Consider the following 18,349-nt stretch of genomic DNA (forward strand, 5'->3'; position numbering starts at 1 on the left):
CAGCAGGAATGGCCCCCAACAACTTCTTGTAGCAGAAAAATCCGATAACAACGATGAACTAGGTACAATCACACACACTACGATCACTGAGTGAGGGATTCAGACAGGCAAAGGAGAGACAGCAGAGACGCTACCAGGGATGGAGCAGGAACCCTCGGACACCAGGCTCCTCTTTGCAATGCCCTGTCTGGCCCCTGCCAGCCTGGCTCAACCGCACAGTGAAAAGATTAGCAGCACTGGAAAGAAACGGATGGAACTGTGAGGTAGCCGGACGCCAGGGACCAAGCCTTACAATTCAGGTGCCTGGACCAGGCCCCTTGGGGTCGGTCAGAGCATCATGACTCTAGGACTAAGTCAATCCATGAGCTAACCAATCCCAGCGTTGTCCCCAGAAGAACACATGGCAGGGACGAAAAAAATCACGCAAATGCAAAGAAAACCAAGTGAAACCTCTAGAAACTAAACCAACGGTAACTCTAGTACTGCAGCAATTTCTGTGGAGATGGGAGAGGCAAGGTGGCATGGAGGACCCCCAGTGAGGAGCCAGAGCTGGGACTGAAGCGAGGCCAGGATGTGGCACCTGCCTGACACGGCTCATACACAGGAATGGTAGTGCTGTACCCAGGGAGGGGAAGAAGCCCCCTACGCATCACTGGGTGGGGACTGATGACATCGTGGCTGCTACATCTGTACAGGGGTTATTACACAGCAGCTAAGAGGGTGACCAGGATCCACGAGGACACGTGGGAGAAGAGCCAAGAAAGAAATAAGGTATGGATGGAATGTCCTGCCTCTATTTCTGACCAAAAAAAGGGGGTAGAGGCTGGGCACAGTGGCTCATGCCTATAATCCCAGCACTTTGGGAGGCCAAGAGGGGAGGATCACTCGAGTCCAAGAGATTGAGGAGATGAGCCTGGGCAACATGGCAAAACCCCATCTCTCTAAAAATAAAAAATTTAGCTGAGCATGGTCGTGCACACCTGTAGTCCCAGCTACTAGGGAGGCTGAGGTAAGAGGATTGCTTGAGCCCGTGAGCTGCAGTGAGCCCTGATCGTACCACTTCTCTCTGGCCTGGGCGACAGAGTGAGACCCTGTCTCAAAAAAAAGAGAAAAAAAGAGACCACTGTGGTGGCTCATGCCTGTTATCCCAGCACTTTGGGAGGTGAGGCGGGTGGATCACGAGGTCAGGAATTCAAGACCAGCCTGACCAACATGGTGAAACACCATCTCTACTAACAATACAAAAATTAGCTGGGTGTGATGGTGTGTGCCTGTAATCCCAGCTACTTGGGAGGCTGAGGCACGAGAATTGCTTGAACCCAGGAGGCAGAGGTTGCAGTGAGCTGAGATCATGCCACTGCACTCCAGCCTGGCGACAGAGTAAGACTCCATCTCAAAAAAAAAAAAAAGAAAAAAAAGAAAAAAAAGAAAAAGAAAAAAAATGGGTAGAGGGCTAGAGTTTCTGTTCTTAGAATATCTCTGGAAGGAAACAAAGAAACGGGTCACAGCATCCCCTATGGGACAGGGTTGAGAGTCAAATTACTTTTTTTTTTGAGATGGAGTCGCGTTCTATCGCCCAGGCTGGAGTTGCAGTGGCACGATCTCGGGTCACTGCAACCTCTGCCTCCTGGGTTCAATCAATTCTTCTGCCTCAGCCTACTGAGTAGCTTGAGTTACAGGTGCCTGCCACCACGCCTGGCTAACTTTTGTATTTTTAGTAGAGACAGGGCTTCATCATGTTGGCCAGGCTAGTCTTGAACTCCTGACCTCAAGTGATCCACCCACTTAGGCCTCCCAAAGTGTTGGGATTACAGACGTGAGCTACCGCGCCTGGCCATTTTTTTTTTTGGTTAAAAACCAGGCTCATTTGACTCCCAAGCCCCAAGCTACGCCAGGGTGCCTTTTCCAACCTTCGAGGGTCCCTCTGCTTCGCCACTTTTTGTGACTGTGGCGGCCCCTGGGGAGTGCCCACCTGTGTGTCTGTCACCTGAGGCCTTGAAGGCCAGATGGCCTGCTGGGGGCTGGGACTGGGGCCTGGTGTCCTGGGAGCCTGGGGAAGGTCCAGGGCAGACCCGACCCCCCACCCACCCCTCTCCCTTCACTTACATGGCACTGGCCGTATAGCTGGCATCGCCGCCCTCCACATACTGCACCTGGCTGGAGTACACGTGTGGGACGGGCACCTGCTGGAGCTGCTGCACCTGGGGCAGAGGAAGGGCACGTGGAGGGTCAGGCGTGGGCCAGCTCCTACAGTTCTGCCTCTAAAGGGCTGGTGTCCACCCAGGCTATCCCTGACGCCCAGCTCCCGGACCCCCAGGGTGGCTTCCGGACTCTCAACAAAACACCCTGGAGGAGGCCAGGGCTGGGGATCAGATCAGGAAGAGCTGTGTCAGGAGGAGAAGCCGGGACTCTCGGCTTCGACTGGGGACAGCAAGGGTGGGGCCTGACGGGCAGTGGAGGGGACCCGAGACAGGGTCCTGCAGTGGGTGTGAAGGTTGGACCCCAGGCACAGGGGCAAGACTATCGCTGGAGCCAGAGCGTGGAGCCACAGAAAGGGCCTCAGGGGCGGGGCCTGGAAACAGGGCACAGGATGTGAGGGGCGGAGCCTGGGGCCCCAGTTGGTGGGACAGAACCTGGAATCACTGACAGGGCCTTAGGGGCGGGGCCTGAGTCCCCCAACCTCCATCCCCCCACCCTTGTCTGCAGGGGCGGAGCTGGGACCTGGACTGGGCTTGGGTGGGGAGTCAGAGGCGGGTCCCCAGACCGACCCGTCGGGCGGAGGTGGGGTCTACAGGGCTTGCGGGGCCTGGTGGGCGGCCCAGACCGGGCGCCCCCGCCCCCGCCCGCCCGCTGCCCCCCGCCCGTGCGTCCGCCACCTACTTTGAGGGCCGTGGCGGCCGTGCCGAACACTAGCACCTGGGGGATTCTCTGGATCCTGACCCTCTGGTCGGGGCTGGCTCGGGCCGGGAGCCGGGGCAGTGGCTCGAAGACCACTTTCTGCTGCGGCAGGAGCAGGTGTGGGGGCAGCACGCCCACCAGCTCCACCCACTGCTCGGCGCCCGGCTCGTAATGGGGCGGCGGCGGCTCGGGGCTGCCTAGCTGCGGGGCCTCGCCGCTGCACGCGGGCGGCCGGGGCGGCGGCTCCGGCGGCGGCGTGGGCCGGGGATCTCGCTGCTCTGCCTTCCTAGCGGGAAACTGACTGCCTGAGCTCTGGAGGACAAACAGAGACACTGGGGGGTCAACGGGGGCGGCCGCGGGTGGGGCTCCAGGCCTCCACCCACCGGGTTGCTGAGCGCGCACGCAGCCACCCGAGGGAAGATCCCCGCCGCCCGGGGTCTCGAAGAGGGGTTAGAACTGACCCAGGGCCACGCAAGAAAGAAGCGGGATTTGAATCCAGATCTCTCTTAGCAAAACCTGGACCCTGAGCTGCCAGGGGGCCAGGAAAGAGGAAGGATCTAGGGCAGGGTGTGCAGCTCACTGAGGCGTTTCCCTCCCTGCGGCCTCAGGGGCCTGCACTCCCCAGCCCCAGCCCGGGACCAGCCCCTTTGCCCCTGGGGTAAGAGGGGGAGACACACACCTCTTGAGCCACGTGGACTGGCTGGAGGCCCTGCACGGTCAGCGGCTGCACCGGGCCGGCTTTGGGAGCTTGTGGAGTGGCCTGGACCACAGACCTCTGGGAGGGGAAAGGCAACGTTAAGATGACCATGGCAACGATGGCCGTCAACCCACCCAGCCCCTGCACGGGCGACCTTCTGTAAAGCTCACAGCAGGCCGTAAGCAAGAGGCTGCCGTTTTCCAGCCAAGCAAGGAGGGTGCTGGATCCATTACTAATGGGCACCTACTCACAGGGGCAAAGTGAGGCTCCCAGGAAGCGGCAGAGCTGAGTTGAACCTGCGACTAACTGCGGGGTCTCTGCTCTCCGCCCCCTCTCCCTACAGGCCCCTGAAGCTGTGCCAAGAACCCGCAGGCAAGGCCTTGGGTTATCTTTCGTCCCCACCCCGCCCCCCATGTCAACTGTCTGCCCTGTTCTGTGCTGTGGTGGGGATGCGGGGATTATCCTAGGGGTGCAGAGCCAGGGACAGAGGCTGGTGGAAGAGGGTGCTGAGTGGAGAAGCTGGGGCCTGGACCCAGGTCTGGAGGTTTGGGGGGCTCTAGCGCCAGGCAGGGGAGTATCTGTGAATTCTCTGGGACAGGGTTTCTGTTTACACTTGGGAAAGGGTCTATGGATTTCATGTTTTCAAGGGGCTGGGAACCCCTCAACTTCGTTGGTAACAACCAGGTGGCACACAGTCCCAGTGTCTTAACCTGCGCCGGCTCAGGGCTCTGCCTCCTTGCAGAGGCTGGGTGTGGATTTGGGCACTGGGTCCCCTCCCTGAAACCCTGCCCAGAAGGAGCCAGGATGTGGCCTCAGGGCTTCCTTCAGGCAAATGGGCCCAAAGAGGCTCAGGTGGTTTCTCCAAGTGGTTCCCCTGGCCCACTATGCCCCAGTCTCCTTCCAGGAGGCCCAATTTCCTCCTCCCCACGGCTCCCCCATCCTCCAGCCCCAGGATGCTGAGTCTGGAAACAGGGAGAGATGCTTATCAAAGGCCAGGGTGGCAGGCTGGGGCTGGACCCACAGGGGCTGGGCTCTAACAGGCCAGAGGCACAGCCATGGGGGGCTGCAGAGGCTGCCTGGCCGGTACCCCTGGCCCGAGCCGCTGCCCGCCTTGGCCTGGCACCTCTTGGGTGACGGGGACACTCTGCTGGACGCCGTGGACCTGCAGCTGCTGTGGCACCGTGCCCGTGGGGGCCCCAGCCGTCTTGCTGGAAGAGCTGTTGGCCTGCACCGGCGACTGCTGTAAGGGAAGGAGACACAGGAGTGCCGCTGGGGTGCGTTCCCATCCTCTCTGGGGTGGACTCGCACTCCCTCTGGGACACCCGGGCCCTCACACACACCCTTCTCAGGAGAGCTGTCTGGGGAGGGCGGCAGCCTGTGGGGACCTATCCCAACCACCCAGGCTGCTAACTGACTGTGTCCCATGCATCCAAATGCCTACTCCCTGCAAGGGCCCCAGTCAACTCCTGGCAACGATGGGGGTTTAACCCTCCCCAGCAAGGTTGGCTGATGGTGGGTGGTGCCCCCAGCACCCCTGACGCTCTCCAGGGGCTGATCCTCAAAGGTTATAGCAATGATAGCAATGACAGCAATGACAGCAGCCTCTGGTGTGATATTGGGCCAACTCCCACCAGATACTGCACTGAGTGCTTTGAATGTACTCATTGGAATCTCACGGTACTCCCACTTCCCAATGGAGGGGCAGAGGGGAAGGGACAAGCCCCAGGTCACACGGCTGTAGGCGGTGAGGCACAGGGCTGAGCCCAGGCAGGCTGGCCATGGAGCACTGTGTCTGCTCTGAGCCCCGCTGTGCCTCAGGCTGTAATGCCCACCGCAAGCTGAGGGGTGGTTGATACCATCAGTTGTTTGACACAGAGAAAACTGGGGGCTCAGAAGGCTCAAAGGGGCCGGGCGTGGTGGCTCACGCCTGTAATCCCAGCACTTTGGGAGGCCGAGGTGGGCAGATCACCTGAGGTCAGGAGTTCAAGACCAGCCTGGCCAACATGGTGAAACCCCGTCTCTACTAAAAATACAAAAATTAGCCGGGCGTGGTGGCGCACGCCTGTAATCCCAGCTACTGAGGAGGCTGAGGCAGGAGAATCACTTGAACCCGGGAGCTGGAGGTTGCAGTGAGCTGAGATTGCGCCACTGCACTCCAGCCTGGGGGACAGAGCGAGATTCTGTCTCAAAAACCAAAGAAAGCTCAGAGGCCTGCCCAGAGTCCCACAGGAGAAAGCGGCTGGGCCAGCCATCTGACCCCGAGCTCCTGATGCAGACAGCATCCACAGCCTGGCTTCAACACCCTCATTGGTGGTGGGGTCCCCAGAATCTACCCTGTGGTCCGAGGCTTCCTGGAAGAGACTGTCCCACCCTCCGGAGGGAAGAGGAACCCACTTTGTTTCTCGAATGCAGTTCCCTGAGCTGGAGCTGCCAGGGCCATCTCAACCCAGGAAATCACCTCCTTCTCCCAGAGCAGAGCTCCACGGCCGCTTAGCTCAGAGCTGGCAGATCCAGGAATTGGGCAGCTAAGCCACCCTACCTGGGGTCAAGAAGGGCGTCGCACTGGGAGTGAAGAGGGAAGCAGGACTTTGGAGGAGCAAGTAGGCTTGGCGGGGGGCAGGGAGCCCCAGATATACTATAGGGATACATTGCTGACCTGGGGAGACATTGGGGGGAGGGCGGCTGACAGGACCACCACTTACCTCTGGGGGTGAGTGCACCTGCTGGGTACCGTGGACCGTCAGGGAGACCTGGCCACCTTTGCTGCCTGGGGCTGCGCTCTGCACCACCAGACGCTGCGTGGGAAGAGCCTGGAGCCAGGGAGGGAGAGGGAAGGCAGATCACTGATGACAGCACCGAGCATCTGCGCAGTGCCAGGCGACATTCTAAGTGCTTCACGCCTGTTAGCTCACAGAATCGCCCTGACAGCCCTGATGAAGCTCAGCTACTGCCCCCGCTTCGCAGAGGGTAACACCAAGGCTCAGGACGGCAAAGGCGCTTATCTGAGGTCCTAGAGCCAGGAAGTGGCAGAGCCGGAGTTGTTGTCAGGCCATGTGGAATGTGCTGTCATCCTTAAAACCCAACAGTACTAGGCTGGGTGCGGTGGCTCACATCTGTAATCCCAGCACTTTGGGAGGCCGAGGCAGGTGACCTGAGGTCAGGAGTTTGAGACCAGCCTGACCAACATGGTGAAATCTCGTTTCTACTAATAATACAGAAATTAGCGGGACATGGAGACGCACGCCTATAGTCCCAGCTACTCAGGAGGCTGAGGCACGAGAATTGCTTGAACCTGGCAGGTGGAGGTTGCAGCGAGCCGAGACCGAGCCATTGCAAAAGCTGACAGCACTTTGTCCAGTTCTGTGCTGATCAATCGGAAACGGGTGAGCCTGGCACCTCATGTGCAGCCTTCTGGGGCACAGACCACCCTGTGCTGGCTCTGGACTGCTGACTCAAAACCTGGCCTTGGGTTCTCTGCTTCAGGACACCAGGCTGGACCCGTAAACCATCTTCCCAACTATACATCCTATTCTCTCTGCTGAGATGGCTCCTGCAGCTCCTCTGTCCCTGATGGCCCCTGCCTGATAGTCTCACCCTGGGGAGGTGACTGCCCAGAGCCAGGAGGTAGGGCAGCCCCTGGATGGGGCGTCTTCCTCCGATCCTGGTGAGGACAGATCCTGGTTTGCCACAGGGGTTGGTCCTCCACCCTGAGGGAGCCTTCCAGGGTGGGGGCCAGGTACACCAGCCTTACCTGCTGGGGCACTTGGATGTTGGTCAGCTGGAGGGGCGACACGTGGCCCGGCTTGGCCTGCACACTCGTCTGGACCAGCAGCCGCTGTGGAGACAAGGCAGGAGGAGCTGAGCTGCCGCTTCCCCCAGGGAGGCCTGGTGCGGCTGGGTGGCGGGCGGCTGCTGTGCACATCTTGATAAGAACAGGTGAGCAGATGGCTCCAGCAGGAAGCAGGGAGGGGAGGCGAGGCCCCCAAGGCCGCAACCTGCACTGCCCCCCTCACAGGCCCTCCCCCGCCCCCTGGGAGGGCCACATCCTACCTGCTGGGTGCCCTGCACCTGCTGAACCACCTGAGTAGGAACACCGGTCTGGCTGGCAGTGGAGCCGGGGCTGGCCTCTGACACCGTCTCGCTGGCCCGCATGGCACCTTCTGTGGGGAGGGGCCACCAGGTCAGCTCTGCCTGCTGTCCCCGCCCCCAGCCTAAGCCTGAGCCCACCTGGAGGGGAAGATGCAGCCTGAAGCCAACCCCCAGCAAGGTCAGGCCCCTCCAAGTCCCGCTTACCCCCAGCCAGCCCTGACTGCACCCATCAGGGGCCCACGCGGCAGAGTGGGCTGGGGCCTGCAGGACCGAGGATCCTTAATACCTGGAAGCAGCCCTCATCAGCTTTCCTCATCCTGAAGCCAGACCAGATAGGGTGACTGAAGAGCTATGATGCTCAAGACCCAGAAGGCTGGGCCCTTCCCAGCAGACGGGACTTGTGGATAGGCAGGGAACTGACTGTCCACTCCAGGGTCCTGGCAGTGCTGGAAGGACCGAGGCACTGGGGCCACATTCTCTGGGGTGACCCCTGACTTCCCAAGAGTGGAAGCTGCTCGGAGGAGCGGTCCCTGGAAGGTCTTGCTAACCTGTGGCCAAGTCCTCCCTCCCTGACCCTCTGTCCTCAGTGGGGTGGGGACCACAAGGGGCTTGGAGTCGGGGAGGCAGGTACTCACGCTGACAGGCAGCTGAGAAGAGGCAATCATAGAACATGGTGCTCGTCCCCCACCGCCCCACCCGCCCCCTGTCCGTCTGTCTGTCCAGGGGGGCCTGCCTGCTCCTCTTTGCTCCTTGCCCGCCTCTATAGAACAGCAGGGTGTGCAGGTGGCTTTATACCCGCAACCTTGGGGCGCTAATCCCCCCAGTGGATGCGGAGAGCCTGCCTGCCCTCTTGGGAAAACACGCCCCTCCCCAGCAGAGCAGGGCCTTCGCGGGGCTGGGGCAGCGCTGCGGGCTGAGGAGGGAGGTTGGTACCCGGAGACGCTATCGGGCAGGCACAGGTCAAATTTCATGCACATCTTGCTAAGTGATTAGCAGGGGTGCTGGGGGTAGAGGCAAGTGTCCCCAAGAGGCGCTGGCTAGAAGACCCTCACCCCAGCTGGGACGCCATCCATCCCATCCCCTCCATGTGACCTGGTTTACCCCCAGCAGCTCCAGAGGCCGAGGTGGGGCTGGGGGTGGACATGTACCTGCCCTTCCTCCACTGCCAAGGAGCCAAGGTCCCAGGCCCATTTTTCTTGTGGATTTAGAGGGGTTTATCCAACCCCGGCAGCACTGAAGGGCCACGGGCAAGGAGTTATCACTGCACACGCTAGTGTTGCTTCTGGCACACTAGGTGTTATGTTAGACTCTGGACAGCCAGAGACAGTAAGAGCTTTTTTGTTTTCTGAGACAGGGTGTCGCTCTGTCACCCAGGCTGGAGTGCAGTGGCATGATCTTGGCTCACTGCAACCTCTGTCCCCTGGGGTTCAAGCAATTATCCTGCCTCAGCCTCCCAAATAGCTGGGACTACAGGTATGCACCACCATGTCCGGCTAATTTTTGTATTTTTAGTAGAGATGGGGGTCTTGCTATATTGCCCAGGCTGGTCTCGAACTCTCGGACTCAAGCATGTCCACCTGCTTCTGTCCCCCGAAGTGCTGGAATTATAGGCGTGAGCCACTGTGCCCGGCTGACGTTAAGAGCTTTTCATTTTTTTTTTTTTTTTGAGACAGGGTCTCACAGTCGCCCAGGCTGGAATGCAGTGGTACAATCTCGGCTCACTGAAATCTCCACCTCCTGGTTCAAGTGATTCTCCTGCCCACTGAGTAGCTAGGACTACAGGCACCCGCCACCATGCCCAGCTAATTTTTTGTGGTTTTAGCAGAGATGGGGTTTTGCCATGTTGGCCAGGCTGCTCTTGAACTCCTGGCTTCAAGTGATCCGCCCGCCTTGGTCTTTCAAAGTGCCGGGATTACAGGCGTGAGCAACTGCACCCAGCTGACAGTAAGAGCTTTTATTACCCATTTTCAGACAAGGCAGCAGAGACCAGAAGCAAGGACGTGATCTGTCCAAGGTCAAATGCACCATCCACCGTGCAGGCCATGACACAGGTTCCCCTCTGGGCCCACACAAACCTCATACCACACATGGAACCTGGAGTCACTGATTCTGCCTGGGCTGAGCCCCAAGGGCAGGGATGTGTGGACTTGGGTATATGGGCATGGGAAAGAAAGTAAGCTGGGGGTCTATGGGGACCCAGGTATCCAGACTTGGTCTCGGGTGTCCAGGCAGGGCACAGGAAGGAGAGGGGCCTGGATAGGACAGGAGGGTTGTCCAGGGCAGATGCAAAGGCCAAGTGAAGGACAGAGGGCATGAGTGTGTGTTGGGGGTGGGGGTTGCAAGATGTGGGAGGAGGTGTCGGGGGAGGCCTCTGCATGGCCTCATGTGGGCTGTGGGGCATTTGGTCAATCCCAGGCCTGCCTGACCAGCTGCCCGTGCAGCCAATTCCACAGGCCCCTATGTTTTGCTAAATCTTCCCTGGTATCTTTAGGCTTCCCTGGGCCATAAGGGAGGAGGCCCTCACTGACAGGGCCCCTCCTGAGAGAAACTCGAGACAGCCCCAAGTCACGTGACCGGCCCTGCACACCTGGGTCCGTGGGGCCCAAGGACTCAGGCCCAGCCTAAGGGATAGTGTCTCACCCAGGAAACTCAAGGTGGGCAGGGAGTGGTGGGCTGGCCCCCACCACCTCCGGGGCTCAGGGACTGGTCCCTGAGCAGGACCCGCAGCAGGAAGAGGCCTGGGGACCTGCTGGGACCAGGTGGCTATCTCCAGGAAGCAGCCTTGCCCGTCTCCTGCCTCTGGGGTAGCCCTCAAGGCTGGGACCCCATGCCTGCCAGCCCAGGAGGGCACCAGGGGATGCGCCACGAGGCTGAACAGGTGAGCCTGAGTGACTCGTGCGGATGAGGGCTTCCTGTGCAGCTGTCCCTGTCTGCCTGCGGCCGGGGCAGGGCCCCTCCACTGCTGGGTCTGGCCCTCTCTGTGTTTCAGCGAAGGGAAGCCAGGAGGGGAAGTGGGGGTGGCACTGAGTCTGCGAGCGAGCGTCTGCATCTATCTGCCGGAGATCGCCACTCTGGGCATGTGCAGGAGGCCAGGGAGGCCCCCACTGTCTCAGGAAACGGCGGCCGATTTCCTGTCCCTGAATCTAACACATCAACGTCTCTGAGCAGTGGAATGACTCTGACAAGTAGGCACCCGTCCTCCCCGAGCCCCGCACTTCCCCATCTAGACCTACTCAAACATTAAATGAGCTACTTGGGGGATCCCAGGGGAGGCCCGAGAGGCTGGGCTCCTGGCATCCACCGTGGGGGCCTGGCCCCCTTCCCCATGGATAAATGAGGCCACCTGACTCTCTGCCTCCTGCCCCAGGGGCTCCTGGAGGGGCCCCTGCTGCCTCCAGTGTCCTCTGTCCTGTGTCTGCTCCAACCTCAGTTTCCCCATCTGTGCTTGAGAATGCTGACAAACACCCTCCACTTCCCTGTCTGGACACAACTCTTCTTGGACCCCCCAAACCCCAAGTGAGAGAGAAGCGGGGAAGAAGGGCTGGACTCGGCCCCTCCTTCAGGGCGGCCCCCTGTTCCCTGTAGGCCAGCTCGGTTTCACCTTCCCAGGAGTGGCTGCCAGAGCCCACAGCACACTCCTTCCGCCTTGGGTTCTGGGAGAGTCTGATGGCCTCTGAGGACAGGGATTTATGGATCTAGTATTGTTCCTGACCAGGGAAACTTGATCTTCCTTCCTACCACCTCCAAAGTCACCTTTAGGCAGGGCAGGCGTGGACTGGGGCTGGGTGAGCTGTGTCTGGTGTTGGTGTCGGCTGGCGTCCAGCCCCAGGCTCCAAGTCTGGGTCCAGGCCCCTCCCTTCCTCTTCCCTGCGGACTCCCTGGGTCTCTGGTCAGCTCCGATTGCTCCTGGCTTGGGAGAAGTCCCAGGTGCCTTATGGCAGCCTTCACTGGTGTCAGTTACTCCCGCTTCCCCGGCGCTCACGTGGCCCCGGCCACCCTTAGATGAGGAGGGGCGCTAACCTGGCAGAGGCTCAGGGAGGAAGGCTGAGGAGTTACTGCAAGGGGTGGGGGAGGGGACAGCTGGCAGGGCACAAGCCAACCTCCTCTTCCTCAGAACAAATCCAGGAAGCACTGCCCAGTGACCCTTCTGGGGACAGGCTGGCAACTGCCAGAATGTGGATGGCAGGGAAATGAAATTCCCTGGGACCACTGTGAAAGGCGACTAAGCCACCGCCTGACCAAGTGAGCCCCAGAGAGTTCTGGGGACAGCAGGGTTGCTGCAGCCGGCCCTCCTGGGTACAGAGTACCCTCCTGGGAGCACTACCAAGATGGGGGAGACAGAGGTTACCTCTCCATGCCCCACAGCTACTTAGAGTCCCGCCTGGCTCTGTCTGACCCAAAGACCATGCCTTGCTCTTGACTTCTTGCTCTTCTTCGTGCAATGGCGCGATCTTGGCTCGCTGCAACCTCCACCTCCCGGGTTCAAGCGATTCTCCTGCCTCAGCCTCCCCAGTAGCTGGTACTACAGGCACATACCAACACGCCCAGCTAATTTTTGTATTTTTATTAGAGATGGGGTTTCACCATGTTGGCCAGGCTGGTCTTGAACTCCTGACCTCAGGTGATCTGCCTGCCTCAGCTTCCCAAAGTGCGGGGACTTGGTCTTGACTTTGAAGCACCAGGGCCTCCCTGGGGGAGTGCGGGAAGAGCTGGAGAAGCCAAGGCCAAGAGTGGAAGGACTTGGGGAGTGGTGGAGCCTGGAGCTGTGTGCCCACTCCAGACCCTGGCTCTAGGGAGCCTGGACCCTGAAGCAGGTAAGACCCACACCTAGGGCGTGGATCAGGACCCATCAGACACTCTGGAGGGCAAGCAGAGTCATCCACTGGTGACATGCGAGGCCTCTTGCAAACAGTCAGCCATGCAGGAGCTGACAGGACATGATGGCTGTGCTAGGTGCTCCTCTAGGCTGTACTGGGTCAGGCTGGTGCTCCTCAGTCATTCCACAGAGACTGAGCACTGACAGAGCCCTGCCTGCAGGTGGGCACCCCCACCCTCCCATTATCATAACTTCAAGTGGTGATAAGTGTTAAGAAGACCAGCGGGCCGCAGTGGTTCATGCCTGTAATCCCAGCACTTTGGGAGGCCGAGGCGGGCAGATTACTTGAGGTAGGGAGTTCGAGACCAGCCTGGCCAACATGGCAAAACGCCATCTCTACCAAAAAATACAAAAATTAGCCTGGCGTGGTGTTGTCCCCTGTAATCCCAGCTACTCAGGAGGCTGAGGCAGAAGAATCGCTTGAACCCGGGAGGCAGAGGTTGCAGTGAACCAAGATTGCACCACTGCATCCAGCCTGGGTGACACAGTGAGACTTTGTCTCAAAAACAAACAAACAAGAAGACAGAGAGTGAGCAGTGGGGGCAGGGGCAGGGAGGTGTGGGAGTCAGAAAGGTGGTGTCTGAGCAGAGACCTGAGGGAGACAAGAGGCAAGCTCCCAGAGGGTCTGGGGCAGGGAGTGCTCCTGGCAGAGGGTACCGAGTGCAAAAGTCAGGAGGCAGGACTGAGCCTGGCGGGTTTGTGGAGCTGTAGGAAGGCCAGGGGGGCTGGACCAGGTATGTGAGGGGATGGGTGGAAGTGGGCGAGGCTGGGAGGCCAGAGTTGAAGGGGCTTGGCATTTGCTAGTAGGGGCACAGGGTGTGTGGAGCGGTTTTTTTTTTTTTTGAGACGGAGTTTCACTCTTGTTGCCCAGGCTGGAGTGCAATGGCACAATCTTGGCTCACTGCAACCTCCACCTCCCAGGTTCAAGCAGTTCTCCTGCCTCGACCTCCCAAGTAGCTGGGATTACGGTGCCCGCCACCATGCCCAGCTTATTTATATATATATATATATATACACACACACACACACACACACACACAGATACATATATATATATATATATATATATATATAGAGAGAGAGAGAGAGAGAGAGAGAGAGTGTGTGTGTGTGTAGCTTTTAAAGCCCTTTTTTTGTCAGGTATCAGGGGTAGGAGCCTGCTCTCCCAGAGTGAGACTAGGCTGGGGTTTCTCAAAGAGGGCCCATGGAACCACCTGGCTTGGAGCCATCAGGGTCGAGCTAGGATGTGACGGGACCTAATGGGCAGTTGTGAACCAGCTCCCTCTGGCTGCTGGGAGGGGTCAGACTGTGAGGGCAGAAGCTGGACCAGGATTGGGGTCGTAGAAGTGGAAGAGGCAGGTGGGTTCTGGAAGAGTTTAGAAGGTAGAGCCAAGAGGTCTTACTCAAGGAGGAGTAGGACAGAAACAAGACTGACCGTGGGCCTGGAAGGATGAGAAAGTCTTGAAGGAGAGAAGATTTGAAGAGGGAAAAATGCAGAATTCAATTTGGCTGCACTGGCCTGCAGCGAGTTCAACACCGAGTGGATGAGTCAAGAGTGGCTAGATGTGGGGTCCTGGGGTTCAGGGTTGCAGCCCAGGCTGGAGACCTCGGTGTGGGCATTGAGAGCTGGGACACAGGATGAGGCCATTATGAAAGGAGAACTACAGGAGCTAAGAGAGGTTCCCAGGCCTGAGTCTGGGGCTCTCCCTCCTTTGCCGACAAGGTCAGGGAGATGAGGAGAAGCAGCAGAGGGGACCACGGAGGGACTGCAGGGGGGTGGGCGGAGACCAGGGCAGATGGCTCCTGGAGGCCTCACAGGAGGGGATCTTTGGGGAAAAGGGGGCCAGTGGCACGGGGTCCAGGAGCTGGAGGTTCCTGGATAAAATGGGGGCTTGGCTGGGCGTGGTGGCTCACACTTGTAATTCCAGCACTTTGGGAGGCTGAAGTGGGAGGATTGTTTGAGGCCAGGAGTTCAAGACCAGCCTGGGCAACATAGTGAGACTGTTGCTACAAAAAAATTAAAAGATTAGGCTGGGCGTGGTGGCTCATGTCTGTAATCCCAGCACTTTGGGAGGCCGAGGCGGGCGGATCACGAGGTCAGGAGATTGAGACCATCCTGGCTAACACAGTGAAACCCCGTCTCTGCTAAAAATACAAAAAATTAGCTGGGCCTGGTGGCGGGCGCCTGTAGTCCCAGCTACTTGGGAGGCTAAGGTGAGAGTATCACTGAGCCCAGGAGCTGGAGGTTACAGTGAGCCATGATTACACCACTGCACTCCAGCCTGGGCAACAGAGCAAGACCCTGTCTCAAAAAATAAATACATAAAAAATAAACAAAATGGGTGCTCTTCCACCTTGATGGGGGGATCAGAAGATCTGCAAGAGGGGGATTAAGTCATGCGGAAGGGACTAGAAGCAGCAATGGCAGAAGCGTGTCCTGGATATGGGCGATGCTGCTTCATCCAAGGAGAAGGCAGAGGTGGTGGGTGCAGATGCACCCCGGGAGTTGGGCGGGAGAAGGGGTCCCTGTGGTTGCCTGATGGTACTCTGTCCCCAGTAACGTTGCCTGCAGGGTCAGGAACCAGAAGCATAATATGAGACAGAGGTGATGGAGGTGAAGGCGGGGTAGAGGGAGAATGGGTTTCTTGGAGCATGAAGTTCACTGTTAAGGAAATGTTGCAGGATTTCTGAGCAGCGCTGAGAACCCACCAGAGGCTCACCAGTCCACAGCCCGACCTCAACCAGGGCAGGGCTGTGTCTACACAGGCAGGAGGGCACTAAGTGTGGCGCTCATGTGGACATCTCCACTCCGTCCATACAGTAAAGAACCACTGCCGAGTCCCTGCATGTCCCCATCCCAAACCTCTCCCAGAGGCCCTGGACCTCTCATGTGGAAACTGCCAGAAGCCTCTGGGACACTGCCTAGGGTCCCAGCCCCATCTGCTCTGTTCCACGACGGGGCCAATTGCTACACTTTTCGTTATTTTTTTTTTTGAGATGGATTCTCGCTCCGTCACCCAGGCTGGAGTGCAGTGGCGCGATCTTAGCTCACTGCAACCTCTGCCTCCCCGGTTCAAGTGATTTTTCCTGCCTCAGCCTCCTGAGTAGCTGGGATTACAGGCTCGCGCCACCACACCCAGATAATTTTTATATTTTAGTAGAGACGGGGTTTCACCATGTTGGCCAGGCTGGTCTCGAACTCCTGACCTCAAATGATCCGCCCATCTCGGCCTCCCAAAGTGCTGGGATTATAGACGTGTGCCACTGCACTCGGTGAATTGCTATATATTTTGATGACTCTTTATGACCTTATGGTCCCCAATCACATCTTCACCCACCCCTTCCACAGCCCCTCAGGATGCCCTGATGGTCTCACCCCTTCCATTCCCATTCTGAGAAGGACCAGAGCGAGCTGTGATCCAGGCTCCCACTGAGGCCTCCGTCCTCCACAGAGCACATTAAAAACACACCAGCTGGGCACAGTCGCAGAGGCCTGTAGTCCCAGCTACCCACGAGGCTGAGGCAGGAGAATCACTTGAGCCCAAGAGTTTGAGGTCAGTCTGGACAGCATAGCAAGACCCCATCTCTAAACCAAAAAAACACACAAATCTAGCCCAATGCCCAGGCTGTGCTGCCACTCCCATCAGAGCACTGAGTCAGTCGAGACAGACACCCAGCCCTCAGGCAGACCCTAAACAAGCCAAAACATCATCACTACGTTTACTGTGGGAAATGCTCAGAGGGCAACAGGTCTGTCCAAGATGGCCTGCTCTCAACGCAGGTCCTGTGTGCCTTAGCCTATGTCATGAGAAAGAAAAGCAAAAACAAAGAAAAGGGCCGGAGCCTGGATCCTGCCCAAAATAACGGCGTGGCTCCTCTAGGAAGGGGAGGTGACATGTACAGGCCCCCCACAGCTGACCTCCCTGAAGTGCCCACTCGAGGCCATCCTGGCTATTAGACCCTCGCATGTGTCCCCTGAGAGCGAGGAGCTATGATGATTCCACCACAAATGAGGAAACCAGAGCAGGGAGATCAAAAGACTGGTGTGTAGACAGGCCAGGCCTGGACCGCACCCTCTGTCTCCCACAGGTCCATGCAAATTTTGATGCCACTGCCCAAACCCTTCTTCCAGGGACATCTTACTTGCAAAGAGAGGTCAGAGCAGCTCTAAGAGGCTGAGCATGGTGGCTCATGCCTGTATTCCCAGCATTTTGGGAGGCTGTGTCAGGAGGATCGCTTGAGCCCAGGAGTTTGAGACCAGCCTAGGCAATATGGCAAGACCTCATCTCTACAAAAAACACAAAAACAAAACAAAACAAAACAAAACAAAATTAGCTGGGCACAGCTGCACACCTGTAATCCCAGCAACTCAGGAGACTGAGGTGGGAGGATCATTTGAGGCCAGGAGTTTCAGACCTGCCTGAGCGACATGGGGAGACCCCATCACTACAAAAAATTTTAAAAATTATCCAGGCATGGTGGTGGGCACCTGTGTCTCAGCTACTTGGGAGGCTGAGGTGGGAGGATTGCTTGAGCCTGGAAGGTTGAGGCTGTAGTGAGCTGTGACTGCACCACTGCACTCCAGCCTGGGCAACAGAACGAGACTCTGTCTCAAGAAACAAAATAAAACCAAAAACAGAAGCTCTAAGAGCTGCTCTGCTGGGAAGGAGTTTGTGGGGACAGAGGCCTCCTTGTATGGCTTGAGCACCCCTACCCTAGTGATGCCCCAAGTCCCATCCAGAAACCTTGGGGGGCATAGCAGCCCTTTGCCTTCACACCTGGGGGCTAGGCTACCTGAACAACTCTGAGAGGAGTTTTCGGGACGCACGAGCGCGCAGCACTTACCAGAGACAGTGACCACGATGTACTGCTGGGGTGCAGGCGACGGGGTGGGCGCACCAGTCGGCTGTGAGGGTGCGGGTACAGCCGGGAGCTCCGTCACGTACTGCTTCTGGCTGCCCGGTGGCTGTGCCTGGGGCTGGGGGCTCTGCAGCTCGGTGACATATTGGGGCTGAGGGGTGGCAGCAGCGGTGGGCGGCTGTGGGGGCTGGGGTGCCGCTGGGGGTGGTGGCGGTGGCGGCTGAGGCTGGGCTTGTGGCGGGGCCTGTGGCGGCTGGGATGGTGGCGGGGCTGCCTGTAGCTCAGTATACGCCTGTGTTGCCATGCCAACGGTGGGGAAAATGATAATAAATAAGGCTTTTTTTTTTTTTTTTATTCCTTGGGAAGAAAGACGGGGAGGGGGGAGAGAAAAACAAAACAAAACAAAAGAAGGAAAAACAGGAATTAATCCACAGGCAGAGAAAGCAGGGACAGCTCTGGGCTCCCTGGAGATATGCTTGGGTTCATCACTAACTTAATTAAATCCCCAGGCTGGTGGCCAGAAATATCCAACCCGTCACTGCAGGGGGACCGGCTGTAGACCAGGGCTGGAGCCCCACTCCGCACCCCCGACTCACCCCAAGCCAGGACTCCTGCCTTCCCAGTCCCTGGTACCCAGAGACCCCCACATCCATGTAGGATCGCATTTCCCCCCACTGCGGGGAAACTTGGGCCCGTGTGGTTGCTCTGTGCCCTCACCCAGAGAAAAATGGTACAGTTCTCACTGGTTCAGTCTCAAATGCCAGGGGCTGCCCCCTGCCTTGCCTCCATCTCCTTAGCTGAGGACCCCAAGTGGGCACTTCCTGAGGGCTCCTGCAGGCCAGGCATGGGGCTGGGCACTTTCCCTATGTTAGTTCACCTTTTTTTTTTTTTTTTTTTTTTTTTTTTTTTTTTTTAAAAGGGGTTTTTTT

General features: G+C 58.2%; 1 protein-coding gene across 1 annotated transcript in view; it reads right to left on the bottom strand.

The window, feature by feature from the left end:
* RFX1 (regulatory factor X1) overlaps positions 1 to 18,349 on the bottom strand; it is a 46,273-nt gene that overhangs the window by 15,245 nt on the left and 12,679 nt on the right. Inside the window, exons 2-8 of the mRNA XM_025367282.1 lie at positions 17,406 to 17,777; positions 7,646 to 7,755; positions 7,347 to 7,430; positions 6,298 to 6,405; positions 4,719 to 4,835; positions 3,578 to 3,673; positions 2,107 to 2,201 (exon numbers count right to left, since the gene is read on the bottom strand). Coding sequence (XP_025223067.1) covers positions 2,107 to 2,201; positions 3,578 to 3,673; positions 4,719 to 4,835; positions 6,298 to 6,405; positions 7,347 to 7,430; positions 7,646 to 7,755; positions 17,406 to 17,724 — 929 coding nt within the window. The 5' untranslated portion in view covers positions 17,725 to 17,777. The remainder of the gene's footprint in view (positions 1 to 2,106; positions 2,202 to 3,577; positions 3,674 to 4,718; positions 4,836 to 6,297; positions 6,406 to 7,346; positions 7,431 to 7,645; positions 7,756 to 17,405; positions 17,778 to 18,349) is intronic.

Source organism: Theropithecus gelada, chromosome 19 (assembly GCF_003255815.1).
Source record: "Theropithecus gelada isolate Dixy chromosome 19, Tgel_1.0, whole genome shotgun sequence".
In the NCBI taxonomy this organism is placed as follows: domain Eukaryota; kingdom Metazoa; phylum Chordata; class Mammalia; order Primates; family Cercopithecidae; genus Theropithecus; species Theropithecus gelada.